Source organism: Mus caroli, chromosome 12 (assembly GCF_900094665.2).
Source record: "Mus caroli chromosome 12, CAROLI_EIJ_v1.1, whole genome shotgun sequence".
NCBI classification, from domain to species: Eukaryota; Metazoa; Chordata; class Mammalia; order Rodentia; family Muridae; genus Mus; species Mus caroli.
Genome location: NC_034581.1, coordinates 106418655 through 106445616, shown reverse-complemented (window position 1 = coordinate 106445616; position 26962 = coordinate 106418655). Strand labels below are relative to the sequence as shown.

The 26962-nt window shown below is 46.3% G+C and overlaps 3 protein-coding genes across 5 annotated transcripts in view; 2 read left to right on the top strand and 1 right to left on the bottom strand.

Moving 5' to 3' along the window:
* Tdrd9 (tudor domain containing 9) overlaps positions 1-12603 on the bottom strand; it is a 92878-nt gene extending 80275 nt beyond the window's left edge. The window contains exon 1 of the mRNA XM_021179500.1: positions 12316-12603. Within this exon, the coding sequence (XP_021035159.1) occupies positions 12316-12536 (221 nt within the window). The 5' untranslated portion in view covers positions 12537-12603. The remainder of the gene's footprint in view (positions 1-12315) is intronic.
* Positions 3422-4439, top strand: Rd3l (retinal degeneration 3 like). Its single transcript, XM_021179501.1, has 2 exons — positions 3422-3721; positions 4018-4439. Exons 1-2 carry the CDS (start codon positions 3423-3425, stop codon positions 4310-4312), a joined length of 594 nt encoding a protein of 197 aa, XP_021035160.1. The 5' UTR covers position 3422; the 3' UTR covers positions 4313-4439.
* Positions 12604-17460: 4857 nt separating the features above from the next.
* Atp5mpl (ATP synthase membrane subunit 6.8PL) lies at positions 17461-23295 on the top strand. Of its 3 annotated transcripts, none has more exons than XM_021179309.2 (4): positions 17461-17569; positions 21098-21221; positions 22004-22027; positions 23146-23295. In XM_021179309.2, exons 2-4 carry the CDS (start codon positions 21098-21100, stop codon positions 23172-23174), a joined length of 177 nt encoding a protein of 58 aa, XP_021034968.1. In that variant the 5' UTR covers positions 17461-17569; the 3' UTR covers positions 23175-23295. The 3 variants fall into 3 exon arrangements, with proteins under 3 accessions (XP_021034968.1, XP_021034967.1, XP_021034966.1); XM_021179308.2 differs by lacking the exon at positions 17461-17569 and adding an exon at positions 18035-18183; XM_021179307.2 differs by lacking the exon at positions 17461-17569 and adding an exon at positions 19768-19788.
* Positions 23296-26962: the final 3667 nt, after the last annotated feature.

The following is a 26962-nucleotide window of genomic DNA, read 5'->3' as shown; positions in this document are numbered from 1 at the left end:
CACACACACACACACACACACACACACACACACACACGCGCGTATGTATAGTTTAACCATAATAAAAGTATTTTTAAATCCAAAAATAAAAAGTAAAAGAATCCCATGATAAAACAGTAACTTTTCACAATATTCATTGTTAAAACCTATAAAAGTGCTCAACAGTCTATCCACATAAAAGGAAAAAAGAAAAAGAGATCGAGTAAACAAGACAACCAGCACACGGAGAATGACTGGGCTGTTTCAAGCCTTCCATACACAATCGCTAACAAGGTCCCATACATCAGAGGCGACCCATTTACTAAAGTTACTGCATAGTTGATAAACTCACACTAACCTGGTCTCACCCCGATGACAGCCAAATTAACTTTAAAAGGGAAGTGCCTTATCTTACCTACAAATATGTTCTCTAACTACATGGTAGTCGGAGAGATAGTCAAAGAAAATGGTATTTGGTCTCTACTTCAATCTTAACAATTGCATGAGAAAGGAGAAATGAAATGTAACGTAAGTAGCACACACCAAGCACTAGATAACATGTGTGTGCAGAGAGTTCACAGGCGAGTCCTCGTGTGGACTGAGGTGGCAACTAAAGCCACAAGCAGCAATTGTAGCAGCTGGACAGATGTCCAATAAGCCGAGGAGCCAAGAGACGGCTCAAGAAGTCCTCTAAGGCCACTGAAGTCTGCTCAAAGGCCAGCTGTTGTGGCTTAGTCCAGTAATCTACCTAAGAGGCTGTGGCAGGAGTGCAGTGCATCTAAGGCCAGCCAGAGCTACCCAGTGAGACCCTGACTCAAGAACTAACAAATAAATCCCTGTTCAGAGGAACTATCCCAACCAGAAAGTCCTTGCCTGATCTGCTCCTTTGACTTGAAGGAAGCAGGACATGAATGCTAAATAACACAAGGCAACTTATAATTATCTTATTCACACACATTCGTCTTTCCCTTAGGAGGGCAGCCCATGAAAGCAGGAAGTGGTCTGGCTAGTGAACGAAGTCACCCCAGGTCCCAAGCCTCCACATCACAAGAGACATCAGCGAACATCTGTTGAGCAACTGAGCAGATATGTAAGAGACACAGTCGAGTTGAATCAGAAAGCACTTAAGGATTGTGAAGAGGGAGCTAGAGTAAGTTCAAACAAGAGAACAAGAGTAGGATCCAGGAAAAAGTGTTGAAGAAAAAGAAATGAGTTGAACAAACAAACAAACAATAACAAACAAAACCTGATTGACAGCAGCTACAAACTAAGAGGAAGTAAGCATTTGGGTGCTCAGTTGTCTGACTCTGGAGTGGGGTGGGAGGGTCAGTGTGCTGGCACGTGCTTTAATCCCAGCACTCCAGAGGCAGAGGCAGGTGGATCTCCAAGTTTGACATCAGCTTGGTCTACATCGTGAGTTCCAGGACAGCCAGGACTATGTACTGAGAGCCCAGGAGTGCAGCACTGGTATGCTCGGCACTGCAGTGGATAGATAGAAAGGCGAGCTGGAGATGTGCAAGTAAGTAAGACTGCAGAGGACCTGAGTGGAAACAAGGCCTGTTCCCTAATACATGTGATATTTCAGTTTCCCCGTTCGAGCGAGGAGAGGCTGAGAGTCACACAGCTCTTCACAGGGAAAGCGGCGTGACTGGTACAGCTTCAGCTTTAATTTGGAAGGACACCTTGTCACAATAAACGTCACTCCCTCCTTTCTCCCACTACTGCAGGCAGTGTAATGTGAAAGCGGCTCACTGAGGATAATGAAGCCTGACGTCTGGCCTTTCCCGGACATAACAGGAACTACAGCATGACCACACGTGTCACTTCTGATCACACATGGCACACAGCTCTGATGGGAACAATGTCTATTATTCTTGGCTTATTGGGAAGAAAAGCAACAGAAGAAGTAGTTATAAAAGGAAAAGCTACATAATGCCATCACTTAGCAGGAAACTAGGACGCAAAGGACCTTTTATGCTCTGGCCACTGTTTCACAGACAAGCATCTTGACAGAAAATGTACAACAAAGTCCAAGGCACAGACTGCTCACCTAAGCAGGGGTTATAATGTTTCATCTGCACATTTGAGACTTGAGCTCTACACACAGTCATGGGTGACCCTGAACTTCTGGTACTCCTTCCTCCATATCCCGAGTGGAGATTACTGGAATGTAGTACTACCACCTGACTTTACGTGGTATAGTTCTATTTCTACCTTGGTTCTCCTTCAGGTCTCCACTCTCACCAATAACTCATCGCCGTCTTACCACCTTGAACAGAGACAATCAAATACACACTGGTTATCAGCTAGTGTCCCCCCTATCAGCTTCGGTGTCCCCTAGCATGTCCACCTGCTCCAGTGCAAGGGTTTGCTATGTTATGAGCAGTAAATGAAAGCTCACTTGCCCCACACACGACTGATGCCAGCAGGCTCTGCCCAGTTTACTTGGTGGCAGAGCCTCCACAGAGTGTGTGTTTTGCATGTGGTCACGTCTGATCTATTTTTCCTGCTTTCATTAGAAGGGACAGTGACCTGGCTTCCAAACCGCCTCAAAGTTAAGCTGAAGATGAAAAGCAGCAGTGTGGTTATTTTTAGAGCTTTACAGGCATAAAAATACGGCAGGACCTGTGACCCACAGCTATGCACGGCAGAGCATCACACCACGCGGCACTCTTCCTCAGCTAGGAGCATCTGTGGTGCCTCAGACGCCTGCTTTTTTTTCACTCCACTCCTACAGACGCTGCAGCATGCATTTGGGACCAGCATCCGTAGCTGCCAGCATCCTTTCCAAAGAAAATAAGCTACATTCAAAAGGTAGACAATTATATAACTCATGAAGATGAAAGGTTTTATATATATATACAAATGAAGACAACAGATCCCATTCCTAACACAGAAAGTTTTTGTTTCAAACACAGTTCCAGCGGGTAAATGAGGAGGCACTCCTTCCCTGGAGGACACCCCAGAGAGTGAGACCCATCTGAGAGAAACAGCTTCAGCCCCAACTTGGGCAAACTCTGGCAACACTCCCGCAGCAGACCCCCCCCCCCGGCTCGCTCGGCAGGTAAGCTTGCGTTTTCTGTACTAAGAGTGAGTCACACGTGTGCTGTGGACAGCACTTTTCAAGTCGGTGATGTTTCAAGACCCCCTAAAAACTTCTATTAGCAAGTGTTATTTTCAGAAATTGCTCAGTTTGTATTATTATCTTTGATTTTATTTTATTTCTGCTTAGTTTTTATCTAGGTATTTTCAAAGCTTGGGTTTAGCACTGACCTAGTTAGAAATTGAAAGACTTTAACCCACATTCTAATCTTATTGTGACCTGCATGTTTTACCAGTGGAAAAAAATTCATGTACTTTTCTGGCAATAGTAAAAAATATTTACTGTTAAGAACCATAAAAATTTTATGCAAGTAAACATTTAATATCTCCACAGCCTAAAAATGCCACTTTTTAGCTGGGTGAAATGGCCAAGAAATTATTCCTACAAACAAACATGCTACGCTGGCTCTGAGGTAGTGACAAAGACTCTGCTTCGGGAGTTAAAATGGCATTTGAAGGAGCGCGAGAGATTAATACATGAGATCGAAAATGAACAAAAAGTGAAAAAGACAGGCGTGGACTACAACTGGCTGAGAAGCTACCAGACTTCTCACACAGCAATCCCAGCTACGGAACAAAGACAACTGGAAGCTCTGTGCTCACAAGTACAACCCTGTCAAGCCGGAACCATTCTCAGCAGGTAGACTACTGGGTTCTTTATGGTCTGTGGTGTGCGAGATTCAGACTAAAAGCTGCCTCATTATATCAACTCTGTCAATCCGTGTACCGATGCCCAAAACCCTATGTACCTCTAGGCAGCTTACTGATAGAAATTTACTTTAATTACAAAGTTTCTTCACTGAAAGCTTAATTATAACGCTTTTCTGTTACTAAAAAGGTAAGTGTCTAGGACACAGTTACAAATGTAAGCTTCATTGGGGAAATGGGGTACAAGAAAATTTCTAAATACTCATTCCTACACCCCCCTCCCCTTAGATTTCGAGAACTTTTGGCAGAAAACGATGTACTTCCCTGGGAAATTGTCTACATCTTCAAGCAAGTTCTGAAAGACTTTCTCAGCAGTCCTGCCAGAGGGGGTCACCATGCTGGCCTATGGGACTCTGACATCACCGGTCCCCCTACCCCTGCGCTCCCAGGTGAAAGCTCTGAGAGGCCAGACAAAGAGGAGATACCCACGATTTCAAGCTATGTAGACAAACATGCCATGACCAGGTTTCCCCCCTGTTCACACAGAGTATGGAACCTGCCATACTATTACCCACCAAGCTGAGGAATTAGCAAGACCGTCTCAGAGTCACCCTTAGCACGGAGAACAAACAGTGGCATGACTCCATGTGTCTTGGCTACAACGTCAGGGTTTACTCAAAATTCCTGTACTGCCAACTTCTCTAAGCAGCACTATTTTCTAACCACTCTAAATATTCAATATTTTAATGAAAAGTATGCTTTTAACTAAAATACTGTCTAAATGTTTGAAGTTTCTTATACCTCAAATATGTCACAGAACTAAAGAAATTTAATATGAAGTATGACGGATTCTTTGTGAAACTTAATTAATCTTGGCTTTTATTCTAAGAAAGCTGATGTGTAAAATAAATGATTAATGTGAGCTTCTCCCTACAATGCAACTGACACGAAGGCCGCATCCATTCCATAATGTTGCCTGTTGGGAGCGAGGGAAAGGCTCCGTGAGCATGAAAATGACCTTCAATTTAAAAGCACAGACGCTCACGGGAACTGCCGACAATCTCATCTCTAATCATGGCTAAACACATCCCGGTTGTTATACTGCAAACTGTCTGCAAAACCTAAATTTAGCAAAGGAATTGAGGTTAAGTGTGTGTGTGTGTGTGTGTGTGTAAGGTGCTTCAGGCACATTTTATTGAAAATGGTATGGGCACAGTAACTAAAATGTTTAGCTAGGGAATATAGAAAATAAGTTCCTCCACAGAACAAGAGCTGTAGAGTACTGTACACAACAGACCTTCAAAGTTGTTATCACCAGCCAGACCGAGCAATGATAAAGTAACACTACGTTCTGGGCACTGTGCATCACCTCTCATTAACCCAAACCTGGGACATCTGAGATGGGACTCTCACTTGGCAAAGGAGCAAACCATCAGACAAGCTCAGTGCCTGGCCAAATGCAAGGCAAGTGGCAGAGCTGGAGTCGCACCCAGCCTGTCACACCCCGAGCCCAGCTCCCTCCTGCAGTCCCAGTGCACATAGCAGTTGCCTATCTGACAAGTCCTCCTGCGTGGCCACAGGAAGCATAACATCAACATGGTCACAACCCAAGTCTCAGGAGGTTTGTTTGTTTCCTAAAAGAATAAAATCCGAAGGGTGGGGAGCAAGAACAGTTCTGTTGGGGAAGCTGCCATGCAAGCCGGGGATCCTGAATCTGAAACCCAGAGTCTACAGAAAACAGCTGAGCACGGTCAATGAGCTCAAAACCAGAGGCGGCTGGATCCCTTCGATGGCTGGTGAGGCAGTCTAGTCTACTTGGTAAGCTCTAGGTGAGTAAGAAACTATCTTCAATAAGTTTATAAATATAAAAGGGGAGGGTGAAATGGCTCAGCCGGTAACGGCACTTGCCACCAAGCTTGACAAACTGAGTTTCACCCCTGGAAACTAGAAAATAGAGAGAGAACTGACTCCTACAAGTTGTACTGGCTTCCACATGTGCACACGCCTCTACACATGTATCATAGCATGCACACAAACACACAGACTAAAACTGTGTCTCAAACACACGCACACAGCACAATCCTTCAATTTCTTCAACAACTCCATGTTCTATGTCAGTGGGTGCAGGACTACCGCCCACCCAGGTATACAAGCCAGGGTCTCATAATTGCTTGGGTTGCCTCGGGATGGGGACAGATTAAAGGCAGAAACACACAAGAACAAAGATGACTGGCCTTTGGTTAACACAAATAACAAAAAAGGGAGTAGAAGCAGTGCTTGGAGAAAGGAAAAGGACAAAACTAAGGAGAGAAATTAGGAGGAAGGCAGAGGAAGAAGCCATGGAGATCACAGGATCTTCTCTAAGCAGACATGTGAACAGGCCCTGGTAACAGGAAGCCAGCACAGGGAAAACCCAAGAGGGAAGCAATCCATATAGCAGAGCAGATGCAGATGCTGCCAGCGAAGAGTACAGCTAGAACCTTCAGCACAGAAAACACTACAGCCCAGACAGCAGCAGCAGATCACAGGAAGGCCGCAATTACGCACTCCAGTTCTGTCCAATAGCAACATAGCCACAGATAGTCACTTGTGTATTCAACCTTAGGTGTGAGTGTTGGTGTGAGAATGCATTCATTCTATAAATAGTAACTGAGCATTGGCCTCATGCCAGACATTCCTCTAGGTGCTAGAAACAGAAAATCATGAGGAGCCAGACCAAAGACGGAAGGTTCCTGCAGTAACGTAAGCAAGAGACACAGCTTCTTCCAGGATGGTAACTCGTGAACACTAGCCACTCTCTCACTCTGGAAACACACACAGCAAGTTGCCAGGGTAATTCTCATTTTCACTCACACTGACTGTACACTTACGTATCCTCAAAAACAGCCTGGAGGGAGTCAGCTGCACCCCTGAGAGTGAGGTCTATCTTTCCACCACCTTCATATGTAACTGAGTCAGTCAAAACAAGGGTGGATCAGAGAGCTGTCAGGTCCTCATGTCCCAAGCAAGCCCTGCTTCCAATTGCTGCACTCATTTCCCTCTCCCAAAGGAGCCACTCCTCATGTGTCAGAAGGGACAAATGGCTGCCTGGGGTGCCCACTAGCATACCAAAGTGCATGCTGGCCACCAGGCTCACTCAGTACCTGTAGCTCTCCTCAGCTCTTCTCTCCCAAGGCCCTGCCCCAACTCCCCCTAATCATGGCTTCCCCTGCCCTGCTCCTTGTCTCCATCTGACCCCACCCCTTCAGCTCTCGCTCTCATGGCTCGCTCTCCCTTGTCTTCCTCCAGGTCCTTCTCCCTCACTCCTCACATGGCCTGCTCCACTCTGCTGGCCATGTTCAGTCTACTACTTTCTCTCCCTGCTCTGGACTCTTCCAGATGCCTCTGCCTGCACTCTCCCTCCTATCTACAATAAAAACCTCTCTTCAACCACACCTTGGAGCAGCCATGTTCACACTTTATATGGGAGCAACTCTCCCGTCTAGAATAAAGAACTGCTGTAGCAAAACCACTTGATCCCTGGGGACCGGTAGGCATTTCATTCATTCAGCTCCCTGAGAGTCTGCTGCATGTCAGAGGCTGCAGTGAATGCAGGAACTCAGTGATAACTCTACCCTTGGTAAGCAACTCTGTGGAAAACAACACATAGACGACTCCCATAGAAATACAGAGAGATGCTTGGGCAGGGCAGAGGTGGTCTCACTCCATGGCTTCCTGATCCTTCCACACCCACCACCAAAAAAAATCTCTTTTTTTTCTCAGTCCAATCTTACCAACCTCTCAGCTCCTGCCACTGAGATCAAGCTGTAGAGCTGTGGGCTCTAGCTCCACCTTCCCCCACTGAGACCTACCATCCACAGGCTTAGTGTTCTTGTCACACTGGGCTCAGAATCCTGACCCCCCAGAAGTGTAGCTCTGGCCCGACTTCTTTCAACCACACTCACTCCGTTCATGGCTAATCGGCAGGTCAAAGTTTTTGTACCCAAATCAAATCCGTAGTATCTCCCTCTGTCTTAGTCAGGGTTTCTATTCCTGCACAAACATCATGACCAAGCAACAAGTTGGGGAGGAAAGGGTTTATTCAGCTTACACTTCCACATTGCTGTTCATCACCAAAGGAAATCAGGACTGGAACTCAAGCAGGTCAGGAAGCAGGAGCTGATGCAGAGGCCATGGAGGGATGTTCTTTACTGGCTTGCCTCCCCTGGCTTGCTCAGCCTGCTCTCTTATAGAACTCAAGACTACCAGCCCAGAGATAGTCCCATCCACAAGGGGCCTTTCCCCCTTGATCACTAATTGAGAAAATGCCTTACAGCTGGATCTCATGGAGGCATTTCCTCAACTGAAGCTCCTTTCTCTGTGATAACTCCAGCTGTGTCAAGTTGACACAAAACTAGCCAGTACACCCTCATACCAGTTCTTTCAAAGATTTCTCTTCCTTTTGGCTTGGACAGAAACCTTTGTGTCACCCATGACCACCTGGTACTCACTCACACCCGGTCTCTGATTCTGCTATGAAGCAGGCTCCTCTACCATAAGAACACACACCGGGGCTGAGCTGGGGCTCAGCTTTGTGCTTAGCTAGCATACATGAGGAACTAGGTTCAATCCTCGTGCTTAAAAGAAAAGAAAGCACTTGTCCAGCCTTGGGGACTCAGGCCGTTAATCCCAGAACTTGGGAGGCTGGGGAAGGAATATCGTATATTTATCTAAAAAAATAATAATAATAAAATAAAAATACAACTGTCATTCTCACCTCTCCTTGACTACCAGTCTAAACATGTTCTTCCTTGATACAATGGGAATTCTTAGAGAAACATAGGACTCAATTCATACAGCCATCAAAGCACACGTTTAATAACTACAGCCAGGCAAACAGGCTAGAGACCTAGAAAAGCCACCAGTCCCATGGCTATCTGTCAATGGCACACTCATATCATGGAGGATAATTTGCTTTATTCAAGTACCAATTAAAAAAAAGTCTGTGGCCAACAAGATGGCTCAGAAGGTAAAGATGCCTGCTTTCATGTCCTGACAACCTGAACTGAATCCCCAGAACCCACATAATAATACAAGGAGAGAACTGAGTCCTGTACGGTACCCTCTGGCCTCCACGTGCATGTTGTGGTACACATACCACACAAATACACCTGCAAGTGTGTGGATGCATGCATACCCACAGTAAGCAAATGTAAAAAACAAATCTTAACTATGCCAGAAAAATCCCTTTTCCCAAGACTGTACAGACGATTCAGAGGTCCCAGGTTTTTCCCATCAGCCACTCAGTGGCGTACACCCAGTTATAACTCTAGCTCCATGGAATCCAATGGCTCCTCCTGGCCTCCCTGGGCACCAGGCACACACATGGTATAAACACATACATGTAGGCAAACCCTCATACACATACATCTGTCCACAGACCACTGCACATTCACAGGTTGCGGCACACAGAGTGACTGTGCAAAGTCACTCTGCCTGAGAGGACTACTTGCCACAGGAAATTAGGCACGTCACTCTGCCAACTAAACCCATTTTTTCCTTTACACAGTCATCAATCAGATGATCAACTGATAAAAGTCCAATAACATTAAGATGTTGCTGTAAGGATTAAATAACATAGCTGCATTCGATCTGAGTGACTACTACATGCCAGGAACACTGTACTGGGTGTGTGTGTGTATTCAGAGTCCATGAAGGCACTGTAGGGAAGTGCCGTCCCCACGAGCACTACTCAGAAAAGCATGGCCAGGAGCTATCTAGGTAGGTAAGTTAAAACAATTCTAGCGATCTCCCGCAGTAATTCTGCATGTGCCAAGCCGAACTCTGCAGCGGCATGCTTACCTTTTCTCATTTCACTGCTCTGAAAATTTACTTTTGATTTAACAACTCTTAGTCCATAAAGAATTGAAGAGTTTTATTTTGCTTCTTAGCAGTTAAAATGACAGTTGAATCTATAAGCTTAGTTTCTGACAAGGTCAACAAATATTTCATTTCAATATCAAAATAAATGAATTAAAACATACATTTAGGGAAGCCTAAATTGGTTGTAGACCCTTAAGTAGAGGCTATGGAACAAAGTCAAAGAGTTACCAGAGTAACTCAAAGAAATAAAGTAAAAAATATAAACAAAGTGGCTCCTCTATATCCCCTGGGTGCCTCCAAAAAGCACAAAGACCAAAGCTGTACAGGTTGCACTTGACGCTACAGGGGACCGAATGCTAACAAGAACAACTTTTAAAACACTGCCAGCTAGATGGCTCAGAAGGAACAGCACTTGCCACACAAGCCTCATGATCCAAGTCTCATCCTTGGATCCCAGATGAAAGGCCCAATAAGGTGGCACTCATCTGTACCCAGCAGGCCACGGTGAGGTGAGGCAGAGCCAGGAGGCCTGTCTAGGGGCTCTCCAGCCAGCTAACATGGAGCAAAGAGAAACCAGAGAAACTGAGTCACAAGGTAGAAGGCAAGAAGTGACTCCCAGACGTCGCCTTTGACCTCCACATGCACACTGTAACTTGCACATGCACATGTGTGCGCGCACACACACCTATATATCACAGAAATACAGAATAATAAATTAATTTTTAAAAATTAAAGAGTCATTTGAATTGGGGGTGCAGACCTGTGACCCCAGTGCCTAGAGGGTTAAGGCAGGAGGACCACTTAGGCTCAGTTCAAGAGCAAATTATGCAAAATAGTAAAACACTGCCTCAAATTAATTTTTATTTATTTTTATTTATTTTTTTTTTGGTTTTTTTTTTTTCGAGACAGGGTTTCTCTTTATAGCTCTGGCTGTCCTGGAGCTCATTTTGTAGACCAGGCTGGCCTCGAACTCAGAAATCCGCCTGCCTCTGCCTCCCGAGTGCTGGGATTAAAGGCGTGCGCCACCACGCCCGGCTCTCAAATTAATTTTTTATTGACAACAAAAGGCTCCTCAACCTCAGAGGGCGCTGGATTGGGGTGGGAGCAGAGAGGCCCCAAGCTGGGGTACTGCACCCTGTGCTGAGCTCTTCTCACCACAGCCAGGTCTCTGGTAAACAGAAGATATCCTCCAGCCTGATTTCCACCATCTTCAGATGTAACTGAAGGCAGCTACTTAACCCAAAGAGAGTGAGAGGGGAAAGGTTAAGGAAACTGGAGAGATGGCTTGGTGGTTAAAAGTACCTACCGCTCTTCCAACAAATGAGTTCCATTCCCAGCACCCACACTGGGCAGCTTATAACTGCCTGCACCTCCCAGTTCCAGGGATCTGGCTCCCCCTGTTGGCCTCTATGGACACCTACACACATACGCCTTATACCCGCAGATGCATAAACGTAAAATAATAAAACTGTACAAGATGCCAGCATTCAAACTCCTCGCTACTGATCTACTGAAATGTACAAAGGTACTGAAAACTTACATCTTCACAAAAACCTTCACACAGACGCCTGCAGAAGCTTCAGTCATAACTGCCAGAACTTGGGAACAACCCAGACGTGTGTCAATAGAGAAGCAAGTATGTTACATTCAGCCAGTGGGCTCTCAGTCTATGCTAAAAGCACCATAAACGTCAGAACTTCAACTTCACATTACTAGGTGGAAGCAGCCCATGTCAGGGGGCGACGGACTGTGTGGTTCCGACAACATGACTCTCTGGAGGAGGGAAGCAAGCAAGCAACAACAGAAACCATCAGTTGTCGAAAGTTAAGGAGCAGTGAAAACAGGTGGGGCAGAGTGATTTTCACTGCCAGTGACACCAGGAGGGGAACGGATGTGCACCATCACGTGCCCAAATCCACACCCATGTGTGTGTGGTAACGAGACGGGGGCCAGTGCAGAAGGGAAGAGGGTATTTTGGTGACTCTGCGCAAAGTTCCTGGCAACCTATGACTAACTTCAAACCTCAGGGTCTGAGAAGTCCAGATGGGTCAAAGAGATCATCAGATGGCTGTGTGGTGATGGTTGGCAGAGGACCCGAGTTCCATTCTCAGCACCCAGGTCACATGGCACACAATGACCTCCAACTCCAGCACTAGAGAGTCTCCCTCCCCACACAAACACATAAATAAAATCAACCTTTAGAAAAGAGGGTAGGCAGAGTCTGAATCAGTGAGATGCTTAAACTGATTGCACTTACCAACAATCCTGACCACCTGAGTTCAATCCCCAGGAGCCGACATGGTACAAGCGCGCCTACTCTAACAAAGTATCCTGGCACAGGTGTACACACACACACACACTGCATCCTTACAATGAAAAATTTAAAGCAGTCTATGAACTTGGGGTTGCGGACGTAACCCTGTAATCTCAGGACTTGAGGAAGTAGAAGCCAAAGGCTGAAGAATTCAGTTATCCACAGAGGTGTAAGTTGAGGCCAGGCTGGGCTACACAAGACTCTTTCAAAACAAACAAACAAATTAAAAAACCAGGCTGCAAATTATAATAAACAAATTACGAAATGCTTAGGATGCTCAGCTTCTTGCAAAAAAAAAAAAAAAAAAAAACCAACAANNNAAAAAAAAAAAAAACCATAGAAGAGGACCTATTTACTGAGGGCTCTTCACTGCTTGAGGGACCCTCCTGATGCCCTCCTGGGCTCCCTACCTCCCAGAGGTTGAAACTGGTCTGGCCAGTGCTGTGGCCTTAACTGGAACCTGGGCCTGGGCCGTAGGATCCTCGCTGGGGACCTCCTCCGAGCGCTGTACCTCCTCCCGGGGCGCCTCCGCAGGGAAGGCGGGTGGCAAGCCCAGAAGCTCCACATTGGTGACCGTCTTGCCGATGGTGAACCAGTCGTTTATCTGGTCGACCGTGAGCTTGCGCAACATCCTCAGTGCCTAAGAGCTGCCTCAACTGCCCGACTCCAATGGTGGCAAAGCCTTATGAGCGCTGCCCTGCTCAGCAGGCCAACGACCGTTCCAGAAGCCTCTACCCCCACCCCTCACTGAGGCCATCCAATCAGCTTGTGCCACGCAAGAGGGTGGGGCCAGGCCCTGCATGCACGTGGGAGCCTCGTGCCTTCTGGTCTGCAAGCTGGAGTCAGGTGACCTGGTCAGGCACGTGTTTATGGAGACCAGCTGCTTGTGGATTTGATGTTGGAGTCTGCTGATAATATTTACTGGACTTACTTGATACCCCATGTTTGGTTGATATCTCCGGGGAGGTTTCCCCTTTTCTGAAAGGAGGAGGAGAAGCCAAGACACGGGGCTGGGGAGGAAGGAGAGGAAACTGCAGTCTGGATGTAATATCTGAGAGAAGGTTAACAAAAAATACTTTAAGAAAATATTTACTGCATCCCTGCTGCCAGCTTGGCCTAGAGTCCCACAAGGATTAACCTCAGCTGGAGCTGGACCACAAACCATGGAGATTGTAACTTTATGCCTACAGGAACACCAAAGCACTCACTGAACCATGGTCTCATTGCCTCAAAGTAAGGTAGCTCTTAGTGTTCCCTTCTTACATGACCCAAAGATCGGGCAATTCTTAAAAGGCTTGTAAGCTCTAGGTCATTTGAAGACTATTGGGTACCTCTGGGGCAGACTGGGCTTATTCTCAAAGCAGCTTGAGGTTGCAAACAGCTAACAACCACACTTCGCAATGAAGGATCTGCTAAATAGCAAGAGAAACTGCTTAAGTTTTGCCTACATTTTAAACTCAAAATGCAGCATCAGGTGCTTTGAATGAATCTGCTGGGATCACCTGTAATATTTTGAACTTTTAGATGACTCAGGGTGTTTTGGACTTGAAATTAAATTAAAAGCCTGTTGATTTCCTGGTTAGAAACTTTGTCTTCAGATAACTTACAGTGATTCTCCTCGTGATAGTTCACAACTGTAATCCTAGCACTTGGGAGCCTGAAACAGTTTGCCAGCCTGAGCAACAGAGTAAAAGAGATTATCTCAAAAGAAAAAAAAAATCAAAGTAAAGCGATTATCTCAAAAGAAAAAAAAATCAAAGTAAAATATTCTTTCTGAAACACATCTTAACCCTGAGTTATCTCTCAAGACCCTCTTTACACTCTTAATAGTGACCGGAGACCCTAAAGAGCTTTTGTTTATGGCTTATATCTGTCTACAGGGGATGACAACCAAGAAGTTTTATGTATTCGTCCTAATAATTTTCAGTTGTCGGTTTGGCACAGCCCAGAGTTACCTGAAGAAGTCTTGATTAGCGACTGTCTGAGGGACTGCCCAGATCAGATTGGCTTGTGGCCATGTCCGTCAGAGAAAGTCTTGATAAGTGATGTGTGCGTCCACTGTGGGAGGCGCTATTCCGAGGCAGGTAGAGCTGAGCATCCCTTTTCCATGGTTCCTGCTTCTGCTCCTGCCTGGAGTCCCTGCCTTGACTTCCCTCAGTGATAGATTCTGACTTCTAAGTGTAAGTTGAGTTTAACCCTTTCCCCTCCAAATTCCTTTAATCAGAATTTTTTTTTTTTGGCAGGGACAGAGATCAAAGTACTAGCAATTAAGAACTCACTTGATGTCAGGCATTATTGTTTTATGAAAAAATCACTGTATTTTCAAGAGCCTCATGTGTAAGAGAAACACTTAAAATTTTATATTTCATATAAATTTTTTCATAAATTACAATTTTATATTTTTATTTACAGGTATGTATGGGTGTATGCTACGTGAGTGCAGTGCCCATAGGGGCCAGGAGAGGACAATAGATCCTGCTGGAGCTGGAGCTAAGGGCAGCTGTGAACTGCCTAACATGGGTGCTGGGGACCATACTCCGGTAGAACAACCGCTGCTCTTAACTGCTGAGTCATCTCTCCAGTCCCAGAGTGACACTTAGAAATCTTCACCAGTCCCTTAGTGTCTAACTGAATGGAAGAGAGCAGCTTTTCTGTCTCTGCGTTAACACTATATGACATCACAAGTCCCACAGCCTCTGGAAAATTCCACTGTGCACACGAGAGAATTCTAGCAAGAAAAGGCAAATGTTACTACTGTGGTGAAAAGTTTTGATCCTTTGAGGCCTTAGAAATCACTAAGCCTGCAGATGCCCTGAAATAGCAAACTTCCCAAGTGTTGTACGGAGCTTCATTAGACCAAAGCTCCTTTCCCGTCAGAGCGGGACTGCGGGCACTGGGCTTTACTCTTCCCTGCCTTCCCCACCCTGCCACCTGAGTTCATTTTTCTCTGGCCTGAACAAATTTACCGTAGATCTGTTAGTAATTATTCCTTTATTCTCAACTTGTTCAAAACTGTATTTCACCTTTACTAAATGCTAATTTTCCTATAAGGGGAATCCTGAGGAACAGCTATTTAACATCATCGTTAGGTGTTAGGGTTTTGTTGTTTGGCGGTGCTGGGTATGGAATCCAGGACCCTCACGCACGCTAAACAAGCACCCTTCCACTGAGCTGCAGCCCCAGCCCTCGGCTCTAGTTTTATCACGTGACTTCCAGACTTCTTTTCTCTGTCTGCTTGATTCCACTAGGATGTTTTGGAACCTTTTTGTTTGTTTTTGTTTTTTGTTTTTAATATTCCTTTTACAAAATTCTCAGTCAGCTATTAGCTCTTCAAATATTTCTACCCTATTCCTCATTGATTTCTTAGACCCAGTTAGCTGTATGATCGAGGGTAAAACTCAGTTGTAGAGTTTATATCTTGTTCTAGGCACCCCAGCACCATGAGAGAAAAAAGCTGGATAAAGTAGCCCACTCTTGTAATTCTAGCACTAGAGACTGAGGCAGGAGAATTGTCATGAGTTTGAAGCCATACTTAGACACAGGCAAAACACGTATGCATAAAATAATAGTGATTTTAAACTAAAACAATAAAGTGGTGTTAGCGAGACAGTTCAGTGGGTAAAGGTGCCTGACAGCTTGGCTCCCCAGACCTCCACATGGGTCCCATGGCACTGGGGATTGTTCCCCACTCTCGTCCACGTAATAATATTTGTTAAGGGAAAAAAAGTAAAGAGAAAAGGAGGGAGGAGGAAAGTGCCAGCTGCTCTGGGCTGAGGGGACTGGGCTTCTTCTGTGTGTGCGACACCTTTGTCTTCTCTTGTTTGTCTGGGTTCCTGTCTAGCTCTTCTGTGTTGTGCTTGGGTAATGGCTATACATGCCTAATTTGTTTTAATCCAATAGGTGGCTTTCTTTTTTTCAGTTTCTGTTCAGATGTCAGTCATTTCTTAAACAGAAGTCTGAGGCTGAAGAGATGCCTTAGTGACTCAGGGCATTTGTTGCTCTTCCAAAGGACCCAGGTTCAAATCCCAGCACCAGTGTGATAGAACACAAACATCCATAATGCCGGTTACAGGGTAGCCAATGCCCTCTTCTAACTTCTGAGAGCAAACAGGCACATACTCACATACTTGGTACACAGACATAGATGTGAGCAAAACACTCATACACATAATAAAAAAAAACTAAAAAAAAAAAAAAGCAAGAACAATTTTTTTTTATTGTCTCACATCTTTTATTATCAAACCAGTCTAAGGTATTCTGCAAAATAAATAAAATCATCTATTAAATAATTTTTCTTTTTATTTCATTTTAGTTTGACAGCTTTTATTTTCTTACTAGAGAAACTGAATGGTAAGCAAGAACAATTTTTATTCATTTGTTTTGGTTTCGTTTTCTAAAAACCAAACCAGGGTTTCAGGATGCTCTTAAAACCCTAATCATCTGCCTCTACTGTCCAAGTGCTGGGATTATATCACGACATACCCAGCTAGCTTGCTTATTTAAAACATAAAACCTTAGGTCCAGTCCCTAGCGTTCCTGCAGAAGTCTCTGTACCCCTTTACAACAGTTTTTGATGATAATTACTATGCACAGCATGGCTGCTTAATCAAATATGTAGAGTGAAAAGTAGCAATACAGGGGGAAATGGCAAGAAATGCCAAAAGCCTGACATAGTGGTGCAGTCCTTTAATCCAAGAAGACAGGAGGCAGAGGCAGGCAAACCTCTGAGTGTGAGGCCAGCCTGGTCTACATAACAAGTTACAGAAAGACCTATCTAAAAAAAAAAATTCAAGTAAAGAGGGTTTCCCCTTTTCATTGTTGCTTTATTTCCTTTGCTCTTATTGTTTGTTGGAGGGAAGAGGGGAGGAGGAGGGACTGTGAGAGTACTGTGAGAGTCTCACCAAGTAGCCCAGGCCAGAACTTGCTATCAAACTCAATAGACCCACAGCCCCACGCTCCTCCCTCCACGCTGTGCCTCTGCCCCTTAAATGCTGGGATGAAAGACCCCAGCCACTGTGTCTGGCCTTTGGTCTTATTGGTTGTTTTGTTTTGTTTTGTTGGTTTTTTAGACAGGTTCTCACTGTGTTGCTCTGGCTGTCCTGGAACTCACTAAAAAATAGACTAGGCTTGAACTCTCAGAGATCTTCCTGCCTCTGCCTCCTGAGTGCTGGGACTAAAGGTATGCACCAACACATGCGACTTTTGGTTTAAGTTTTCAGGCTGGCCTGAAAGTCACATTTATCCTGTTGCTTCTGCCTCCTGAGGGCTAGGATTAAAGCCATGAACCATGTAAAAGGGGCTTTTAAAATTTTATTTAAGGTCAATTTATCCGGATTATCTACTGTCCTGGTTTCAGCACTGAAAGTCCTCTATTCCTGGAAACCCACAAACCCTGGGAAATCTGGTCAGTTTAATGACACTTAAAAAACGCAATAGGCTTTTCCCAGCTCCTCCCGGTTTGGACTAATCCCCTGCGAAGCTTGCAACACCCGGGCGACCACTGGGGGCGCTGTGGTGCGCAGGCGCGGAAGGCCGGGCAGCCGGCGTCTGGTGTCTCCGCTCCTTCCGCTTTCCCAGCAGGCCCCGCGCGGCGCCTGCGTGCTCTGTGACCTTTCCCGTTCTGTAGCAGAATTTGGTGTTGCCTGTGGTCTTGGTCCCGCGGAGGTAAGAGCGGGGCCTGGGCTTTTTGCTGTGTTCCCAACCCGGGGGACTGAGGAGGGGCCGGGACCGGGTGCGGTGGGGCCCAGGTAGGTCGCGGACGCGGGCGAAGGACTCTGAGATCCACGCTGACCTTGGGTCAGCCCCTGCGCCGCCTACTACAAGGAGGGTCCACCGGGTTCCCCGCGACTGTGACGGAGAGAGTGCCCGGCTGACTCATCCACACTGCGAGGGTGTCCGGGGTCAGTCCTCCAAATCCCCCAAGAATCCCCCAAGAGTGTCTGGGACTCCGTCACACCGAGGGCAGGGATGTGCACGGCGTTCAGTCCTCCACACTGCGAAGGTGTTTCTGGAGTTAGTCTTCCTGATTGTATGAGGGGAGGGGTGGTTGTCAATCCCTTGGACGGATAAGACTTTGCTCAGACATCAAATTTCAATGCGAAAGAAGGATTACTTCTCAAGACTTGGAGGGCCAGGGGCCCTAGTACCATCTTCACAGAAGTTATCCAGGAGCTAGATTCTAGTGGAGGTCCACTCAGCCAGGACTGTGCCCTTGTGCTGACACTTGGATGAACCTGTGTAACTATAGGCTCTGGCAAAGGGGCATGCCACCATCCACTGTGAGTATCTTGTTACCTACTCAAGTTACTCAGGGAGGGATGCAGCTAAAATCCGTGCCAAGAAACATCACTTCAAAGCCAGTGCCTTCTTTCCATTATTCCACAGGTTTCTTCCAAGTTAGAAGAAACCTAACTTTGGCAAGGCTGATGTTTGAAAATGTATGAAACCACATTATAAACCTCAGACATGTTCCCTCTTTACAGTGTGCTTGCTGTTACTGCCATTTTCACAAACTCTGCAGGCATAGGCAGTCTCAGTAGACAGCCATTTGACCTTCGAGTAGGATGATCTTTTATTGAATCTGGTATTGTAAAATTAACAACTGGGAAATATGGTTAGCCAGAGAGACTTTGGTGGGAAGAGTAGAGGCCACACTGAGTACTGGGAACATGTCACTTGTGTAGTCAAATACAACCACACTGACCAAAATGGAAGTCCAGGAGCAAGAGACAAAGGAGTGGGGTGGGGGTATAAATGTACTGGATAGCAGGCCTTCACTGTGTCGGGACCCTTGGCGGTTTAAAATAAGGACACAGTGCCAGGATGCCTCGATCCTGAGGAGAACACCAAGGCCACTGAAGTCCCTTCACATCCTTCTGTTTACCTTTTCCTTCTAGACCCTCCTGTGATACCACATTTCTTTTTCAGGGTGTGGGAGGTCAAGACAAATTTTCTCTGTGCCCTGACCATCCTGGAACTCCCTTTGTAGATAAACCAGGCTGGCCTTGAATTGAGAAAGATCCCCCTGCCTCTACCTTCCAAATGCTAGGATTAAAGTCAGTTGCAGATATCATGCCAGTCTTGATACAGCTCAACACTTCTGCCCAGCCTCTGAGATGAAACCTCTTTAAGTACTTTCTTAGAATCCCCGTGGCCTGGGACTTGCTGCTTTCTATTGGGTTTTTGTAGCAATTCCTTGCTATTGATTTGATCATTTCCTGAGTGCTCACTGAGCACTGCGTGCCATTCTGGATCCATTTCATTGTTGTTTGGGGGCGGGGGTATCTTTGTTTTTGTCTTTTGAGACAGGTTCTTGCTGTGTAGCTCTGGCTATCGTGTAGACCAGGCTGGCTTTGAACTCACAGAGTGCTGGTTGGCTGGGATTAAAGGCTTGTGCTGCCACCTCCCAGCTAGGGTCCTTTATTTTTTAAGAGTCTGTCAAGCAAGTAGGAGGTCCATGATTGATGGAGAGACCTGACAAAGGAGGTTTAGAGAATTCCTAAAGTCAAGAACAGAGCTGGGCCCCAAGGGTTCTAACCCATTGGTCCCCTACAGTACTCTCTCAGTCCTTGCCTGTCCCACAAAGATTCCACTCCACCTACTTAGTGACTTGGGTTCCTTCACGCTTTCCAGAGGCTGCCTTCTAATGCTCTGAAGCAGAACAATTCAACTAGAACATTCGGGTCCACATAATAGGGAGGAATTTAAGGACAGATGACCATCTAGGGTAAGATGATAGCACTACTCTACAGGCTAACTCTCACTGGACGAGCTAACCTTCAGGCCTTTCTCCCACTTAGGTTCATTTCATAGGAAAGAGCAGAAAGCACGGCCAGAAAGAAAGAAGCAGAAGAGGCAGATTGGTTCCTGAAGTAATCAGCAATGTGGGCCAGATTTGGTGTGATCTAGCCTTGTTTGGATCATTGGTAGCTTTGGGGCGCAGTATAGAAATATGCCAAACAGTATGAATATGCACCCTATATTCTCTGATGCCCAGGAGGTCAAAAGACTCCCTGGAACTGGAGTTATATTACAAATGGTGGCAAAGCACCTTGTGGATTCTGGGACATGGACTTGTTGAGCCATCTCCACCCCCAGAAGACATCCCTAAATTCAAGTCTAAATGGTGTGCACGTCTTCCCTGTTTCCCTAGTTCAACAGTAGCATTCTGTATAACAAGCACTCCTGACACGATGCCAGGGCTGTGTGCACTAATGCAAGAATCCTAGACCCATGTGAAGTGCAGCTCTCTTACTCTCCCTGTTACACAGTCAGGTCATGTAAACTAGTGGGTGAAACCGGGGCAGCTGCCCTCTCCCCGCCTTCAAGTTCACTATCTGTGCTTCCACTGAAGACGCTTCTCCGGGTAGCCTGGCTCTCCCTCCCCTCTTCCTTCGTGCCTCTACCACATGTGCCCTTCATTTTTTTTGCTGAGTGAATATGGTCCAGCTTTCAATAATTCACCATTTGACTAAATTGAGCTGATGGTATAAGAATAACATACTGTTGTACATCAGTGAACACTTTCTCTGGTTATCCACAGCAGTATGTCAGTTTTACAGTGTTGCACAGTAGGATTCTATGTGCAGTAGCAGTGTAGAGCAGGACCATCAAGGCAAGGCACTGACTGCAGCCCAGGGGTTTCCCAGTCAGGTGAGAAGGGCTCAGAGCTGGATCCTCCCGGCAGCTGTCAAATCCATCAGCTGTTTCAAAGCCCTGGGTTGAGAATGTGGGTATCTAGTTTGGTATCTAGTTAGTAAGCTGTAACTGTAACTGGAAACATTACTTTGAGGGCTGTCCCATTAGGCTCATTCTGTACCATTGGTTGTGTATTTATCTGACAACTCAGGACTGGGCTACTGGAGGTGAAAGGGCATTAGTTTAACAGGCCTCAGTATTCAGTTCCCGTGGGAAGAACCTGATCATGGTGTGTGGTTTTGCTTGTTCTGTTTTCAACTTGAAATGCTAATGATGCTAGAAAAGGGTGCTTCTACCCAAAGGTCGAAAAAATGATGCATGGCTTGGGGCCAGCCTTAGTGGCAGAGAGGCTTGTGGGAGGGACAGCCTGCTAGCAAGATGCTGGCAGGGTATCAGGAGTTCATATGGACTAGCGCTCTGGTCAGGTGGATGAAAATATCTTGTCAGTTAGGTATATGGTAGCAATTACCTTAATGTTTATCATTTCTATTTCAGATGTTTCAAACCTTGATTCAAAAAGTCTGGGTCCCCATGAAACCCTACTATACCCAGGTGTACCAGGAAATCTGGGTAGGAGTGGGGTTAATGAGCCTCATCGTGTATAAAATCAGGAGTGCCGGTAGGTTATACTTTTATTTCTTTGCATTTAGCAGGGGGAAATGTTTTCAGAAAAAAAAATAACAATGTTGTCTACTAAGGAACTGTGACTTTTTAAGTTTACTTTTTCCTGTGCACGTAAATACACATGATGGATGTGTGGGCACACATGCCAAAGCCCTCGTGCGGAGCTGTGTAATGGTTCTCTCCTTCCACCCGTACTGGGTCCCTGAGACTGAACTCGGCTCACCAGGCTTGTATAGCAGCACCTTTACCTGCTGAGCCATCTGGCTGGTCCATAACTGTGGCCTTAGATGCTCCTCAACAAATGAAGAAAGAAAACACAGAATAAAGTAGCTTACATAGCCCTTGTTGGGAGAGCTTAGCCTGGGCAGTTCCACACAGTGGAATTTTATTTAGCCATTAAAAAAAAAATGTTTGCAGTAGAAATAAAGATTATCCTGCTAAATGAGATGAGCCAGTCTATAAAAGATAAATATTACATGTTTTCCTCCTCTGCGCAGTCGACTTTGCAGGCAGGAAGAGACCAGCAGGGAAGGGAGAGGACAGCCGGGGAGGGCAGGGGGAGGCATGGGTGTGCACCCACTGTAATGAGACCACCTGCTTTGTATGTGAATTGTCGGCTAGAAAATGGCTGTGACACAGGCATCCCTCTGAGAGCATGCTGGGATGCTTCACCCAGCCTGTGAAGCCTGCAGCCACATGTTGCTTGTGACTGCTTGTGACTTGTGACTGGTGGCACTTCTGTAGGACACTGGTGTGATTGTCTTTTTTCTGTTTTAGATAAAAGAAGTAAAGCTTTGAAAGGTAAGATTTCTGCTTTGTGGAATGGTTGAGGGGTGAAAAAGACCATTGTGGCTTTTCAAAACGAGGTATATGAATCCTGAATTAAAACTGACACCTGGTTCAGTGATTCTGTCAGATACAGTGGAAATATTAAATAAAGATCAAGAAGTTTGCAGTTGACCTTAAATCCCAGTACTCGGGAGGCAGAGGCAGGAGGATCTCTGTGTTCCAGGACAGCCAGGGCTACACAGAGAAATCCTGTCTCAAAAAACAACCAAGGGCTGGTGAGATGGCTCAGTGGTTAAGAGCACCCGACTGCTCTTCCAAAGGTCCAGAGTTCAGGTCCCAGCAACCACATGGTGGCTCACAACCATCCATAACGAGATCTGGCGCCCTCTTCTGGAGTGTCTGAAGACAGCTACAGTGTACTTACATATAATAAATAAATAAAAAATCTTTTAAAAAAAAATTAAAAAACAAAAAACAAAAACAACCAAACAAAAAGTTTTTAGTTGATGTTTAAAAGCAAACCTGTTTGTAGCCCTTTGGCAGTGACAGAGAAAGCGGGTTACTGACACCGCTCGGAAGCAAGGCTCGCTGGGCAAGCACAGGCTCGCTGGGTAAGCGTGTGTGCTACCGAAACTCCTGATGTTTCATGGAATTTTGAAGGAAAATATCTCCTAAATTTGTGCCCGGGGACTGGATGTCTGTCTATTCTGTTTCTCTGGTGGCAGTGAAACTATGTCCATTCGAAGCTTACCCAAATCCGGGACTGGCTTCCTGAACTTTTGGAGGAGAGCGTTCTCCACTCCTTCAGGGGAACAGCTGTGTCAGCATCACTTGCACACACCTGGAACTGTGCTGAGTATTTTACATTGAAGTGGCCCCACCCCCATGCTGGGTGGGTGTTTTGGTTGGTTGGATTGGGGGTGGGGGGCTAGGGCTTGCTTTTGAGGCAGAGTCTCAGAAATCCTCTTGCCTCTGCCTCCCAAGTGTTGGAATTAAAGGTGTGTACATCATGCCCAGCCCCCATGCTTTTTGTAGCATTAAAATGAATATTTGCATTTCTGACTTGTTCTTCAAACAATAAGCTGCATTCTGCACCACTAAACTGTTCCACTTGTTCCTCTCCTTGAAAGGTCCTGCACCTGCCCATGGCCATCACTAACAAGATGAAGACGTCGGCTAAACCTGAGCAAGCTCTGTTAGATGGGAACATAGAACATCACTGTACACTTATCTAAGTACCATTTATAATGTGGCATTAATAAATGTATCTGTGAATTCCACTCTCTGCCTCCCCTGAGTAAGTCCCTGGTGATGCAGCAGGCTCCGTCAGAGCGTCTGAGCCACCTTCATTAGGAAGCCTGAAGAAAGAGAAGCAGTGTTTGCCGCCTTTTTAGTCAACATCAGGATCTAGATAATAACTTTGATTCCAATACTCAATAGTTATTTGTCAAGTGGTTCTGCTCCTGCCTATCATCTGACCTCTCTGTCTTGTTTTCATATTTTGAGAAAGAAGATGTTAATTATCTTAAGCGCTAACTTGAAGTTTTTACTAGGGTCAGTAAGAAAGTAAGAGGAAAACACCACTAACCTCAGCTGAAGCAGAGAGGATCGAAAGTTCAGGGGTTCAAGGCCAGCTTGAGCTACTGAAAGCCCTGTCTGGGAAAAAAAAAGTTTAAATAAAGATAAGCAGAAAAGGGCTGGAAGGATGGCGGCGGCACGGTTAAGATCACTTGCTGCTCTGATCACAGACACCTGTGACTCTGGCTGCAGTGGACTCAGCACCCTGCATCTAGCATACCCATTATCAGTTACATGTATACCCATTAGTAAGGAATTAATGGGAAGAAGGCGGGTGTGGTGGCTCGGTAGGTACGGGTGCTGTTCCCCAAGCCTGATAACCTGAGTTTGGTTCCCAGGGCCCCGATGTGGGGAAGGAGAAAGCCACCTCAGCTCTTGGAAGTTCTCTGGCCTCCACTTGCGCATGAGCACATGTTTGCACACTTTTTTTTTTAAATGGGAAGATCACCTCAGAGCATGTGGTCGACATAAGCTCTGGGCAGGATTATATCCAAGTAATTAATCACGGGGCAAAATAAGCGATGTGAAAAAACATTGAACCGTTGTTGCGCACCTATAGCCACAGTGTGTGGGAAGCTGAGGCAGGAGAGTCACAAGTTCTAGAACAGCCTGCCCTATGGACTTTGTCTTACAGAGAAGCCAGGTATGGTGCCTCATGCCTGTGGTCTCAGCTCTTGGGAGGTTGAGGCAAGAGGATAAAGAGTTCTGAGTATTAATGACTTAATGAATTTGAGGCTAAACGCGACTACTTCAAACATATTCAGAGGGCGGTGGGGCCCACCTCTAGTTCCATAGCTCCTGTCCTAGCGTTTCTATTGCTGTGATAAAACACTATGTCCGACTTGGGGAGGAAGAGGCTTGGGTTACATACTCTGAATCACGCTTCATTGAGGGAAGCCAAGGCAGGAGCTGATGCAGAAGCCATGGAGGGTGCTGCCTACTGACTTGCTCCCCGGGGCTTGCTCGGCCTGCTTGGCTGGTTTGTTTGTTTGAATCTTCTGTGCACTGGTGTTTTCACACGTGTGTCTGTGTGAGGCCATTGAAGACCCTGGAGCCACCACGTGGGTACTAAGAGTAGAACCTGGGCCATCCGGAAGAGCCGTCAGCCTGCTCTCTCTGTTTCAGTTTTGCTCTGAGAACAAGGTTCCTGTATATAATAAACCCTGTCTATCCTGGACTTGCTTTGTAGACCAGGCTGGCCCTGAGCTCATGGAAATCTATCTAACTCTGCCTCCCAAGTGCTGAGATCAAAGACTTGCCCTACCACACCTGGCCCCCAGCCTGCTTGCTTAAAGCACCCAGAACCACCAGCTGAGGGGAGGCTTCACCCACCGGAGGCAAGCTGGTCCTCCCCCATCAGTCACTCATTAGAAAACGCCCCACAGGCCTTTTCAGTTACCGTCTACTCCTCTCCGACGAGTTGACAACTATGCAGCAGTGCCCTGGAAGCAGATCTCCTGGGTTGAAGTTCAAGCCAGCCAGAGTTTCGTGGTCACAACCTGACTCAGCAACAATAAAGAACAGAATTGGTGGTCTGCACCAGCTCTTCTCAGCCTGCACTGGAATCAACTAAAGGCCATTGGTGTGGATTTAGGCCCCTGTGTGTGACTTTACACAGGTCTGGGGAAGAGCTTGACAAATTAATATTTCTAAGTTCCCCCAGATGTGCGTGGTGCCCGAAACCAGGTCTTAGAAAAGGCCAGTCACACTGAAAACAGGCCGTTGACAGTTGCCTCCATTCATGGATAGCAGCCATCTGCTGTACATATGGCTTAGTGCACTTGGGGCTATCACGTGCCAGGCCAGGAAGGATTCAGGGAGCCTGGGCCCATCTAGAGAGGAAGCTGGTTACATCTGCCTTGGAATTGCCCCACACACAGGCTGGCAGCTGCTCTCCTCCCCCACCCCCTCACCCCCGTTTACTACTAAGTGGTCCTTCAGTTAGAGAAGTGAGAGCAAGTCTATGTGGGGCTGTCTGTAGCTCACTGGGAGCAGGAACACAGGCCTCTAATCTCAGCACTCGGCAACAGCAAGGCGATTATGAGTGGAAGCCAGCCTTGTTTACTCAGTGAGAGCATGTTTCTTAAAACCATTAACAACAACAAAAGAAAATCCTCAATGTGCCTGTGCAGACCCCACTTGCATTTGCACAGTGGAGAATACGTTCGGAATCCACCAGGGTTTCAGTAACTGCAAGTCTTCTACCAAGAGTGGCCTGTAGGTGGAGCCAGAGTGTGGCCAGACTGGTTACCACAATGGCCTTGAGGGCGGAGAACATAGGTGACAACTGTGCCCGTGCCACTGTACTGGGCACTGGGGAACAGTAAGAGAAGGATCACGATTTTGCTGTTTTATGCGTGTATGTATGTTTGAGTGTGTATCATGCGTGCTCATGTGCACACAGAGGCCAGAAGAGGGCATGGGACTAGAGCCAGGAGCTACACAGTATAGGTACTGAAACTAAATCCGGGTCCTCTCAAAGAGCAGTAAGCATGCTTATGAGCTGTTTCTTCGGCCCCTGTATTCTGGCATTCTGATAAGTGTCACTGAGTGGGTGGGCATGGCAGTTAAGTAGATTCATAGCCAAGTGTGATGTGCTTCTATAGCCCCAACCAACTTGAGAGACCTAGCAAGGAGGGCACAGGTTGGGCCAGCCTGAGCAACGCTCCCACTTCCTATCAGTACATTTCCTAGCTCTTGACAAGACAGAACAAGCAGTGTTGTTAGTGAGCACATACAAATGCCTGTGACAAGGCAATGAGGCTGGGGCTCCCCACTCCACAGGCCACACCATGTATCTGACTCAGTGTAGCAGCTCAGGTTCAGAACTATGGTCCCTTCTGCTGCCAGGGCAGAACCTTGATTTAATTTGTACTCCAGGGCTAAGAAGTCTAGAGACAACAGGCCTCAGAGAATTGAACTCCAGGACACTGTTGATTACCCCACCGAATGAGGGAGAATAAAGTCAGACAACCACCAGGTGGGCTAGAGACCGAAGCACATAGGAACTATGCAGGCAAATTGAAAAATAAACAAAACTGTAGAGCCAAGCATAGTGGCGCATACCTTTCATCTCAGTACAGTAGGGTAGGCAGATCTGTGAGTTTGAGGGTAGCCTTGTCTAATACTAAGTTCTAGGCCAATAAGGCCAAAAAGTGAAAACTCTGTCTCAAAAAAAAGAAAAAGAAAATAGAAAGTGTGGCCAGGAATGGTGATGCGTGATGCCTTCAATCCCAGCACCCAGGAGGCAGAGGCAGGCGGATCTCTTGAGTTGGAGACCTGCCTGGTCTACAGAGTGAGTTCAAAAACAGCCAGGGCTACACAGAGAAACCCTGCCTCAGAAAAGCATAGCCAAGAAAGTGGGCTGAG

Excerpts from the sequence above, each read along its gene's own strand:
- Rd3l (XM_021179501.1), top strand. The coding sequence starts at position 3,423 with ATGCCACTTTTTAGCTGGGTGAAATGGCCAAGAAATTATTCCTACAAA. Across the intron at positions 3,722-4,017 it reads GCCGGAACCATTCTCAGCAG|ATTTCGAGAACTTTTGGCAG; the intron begins GTAGACTACTGG and ends CCCTCCCCTTAG.
- Atp5mpl (XM_021179308.2), top strand. The coding sequence starts at position 18,133 with ATGAACCTGTGTAACTATAGGCTCTGGCAAAGGGGCATGCCACCATCC. Across the intron at positions 21,222-22,003 it reads GTATAAAATCAGGAGTGCCG|ATAAAAGAAGTAAAGCTTTG; the intron begins GTAGGTTATACT and ends TTTCTGTTTTAG. Across the intron at positions 22,028-23,145 it reads AAGAAGTAAAGCTTTGAAAG|GTCCTGCACCTGCCCATGGC; the intron begins GTAAGATTTCTG and ends TCTCCTTGAAAG.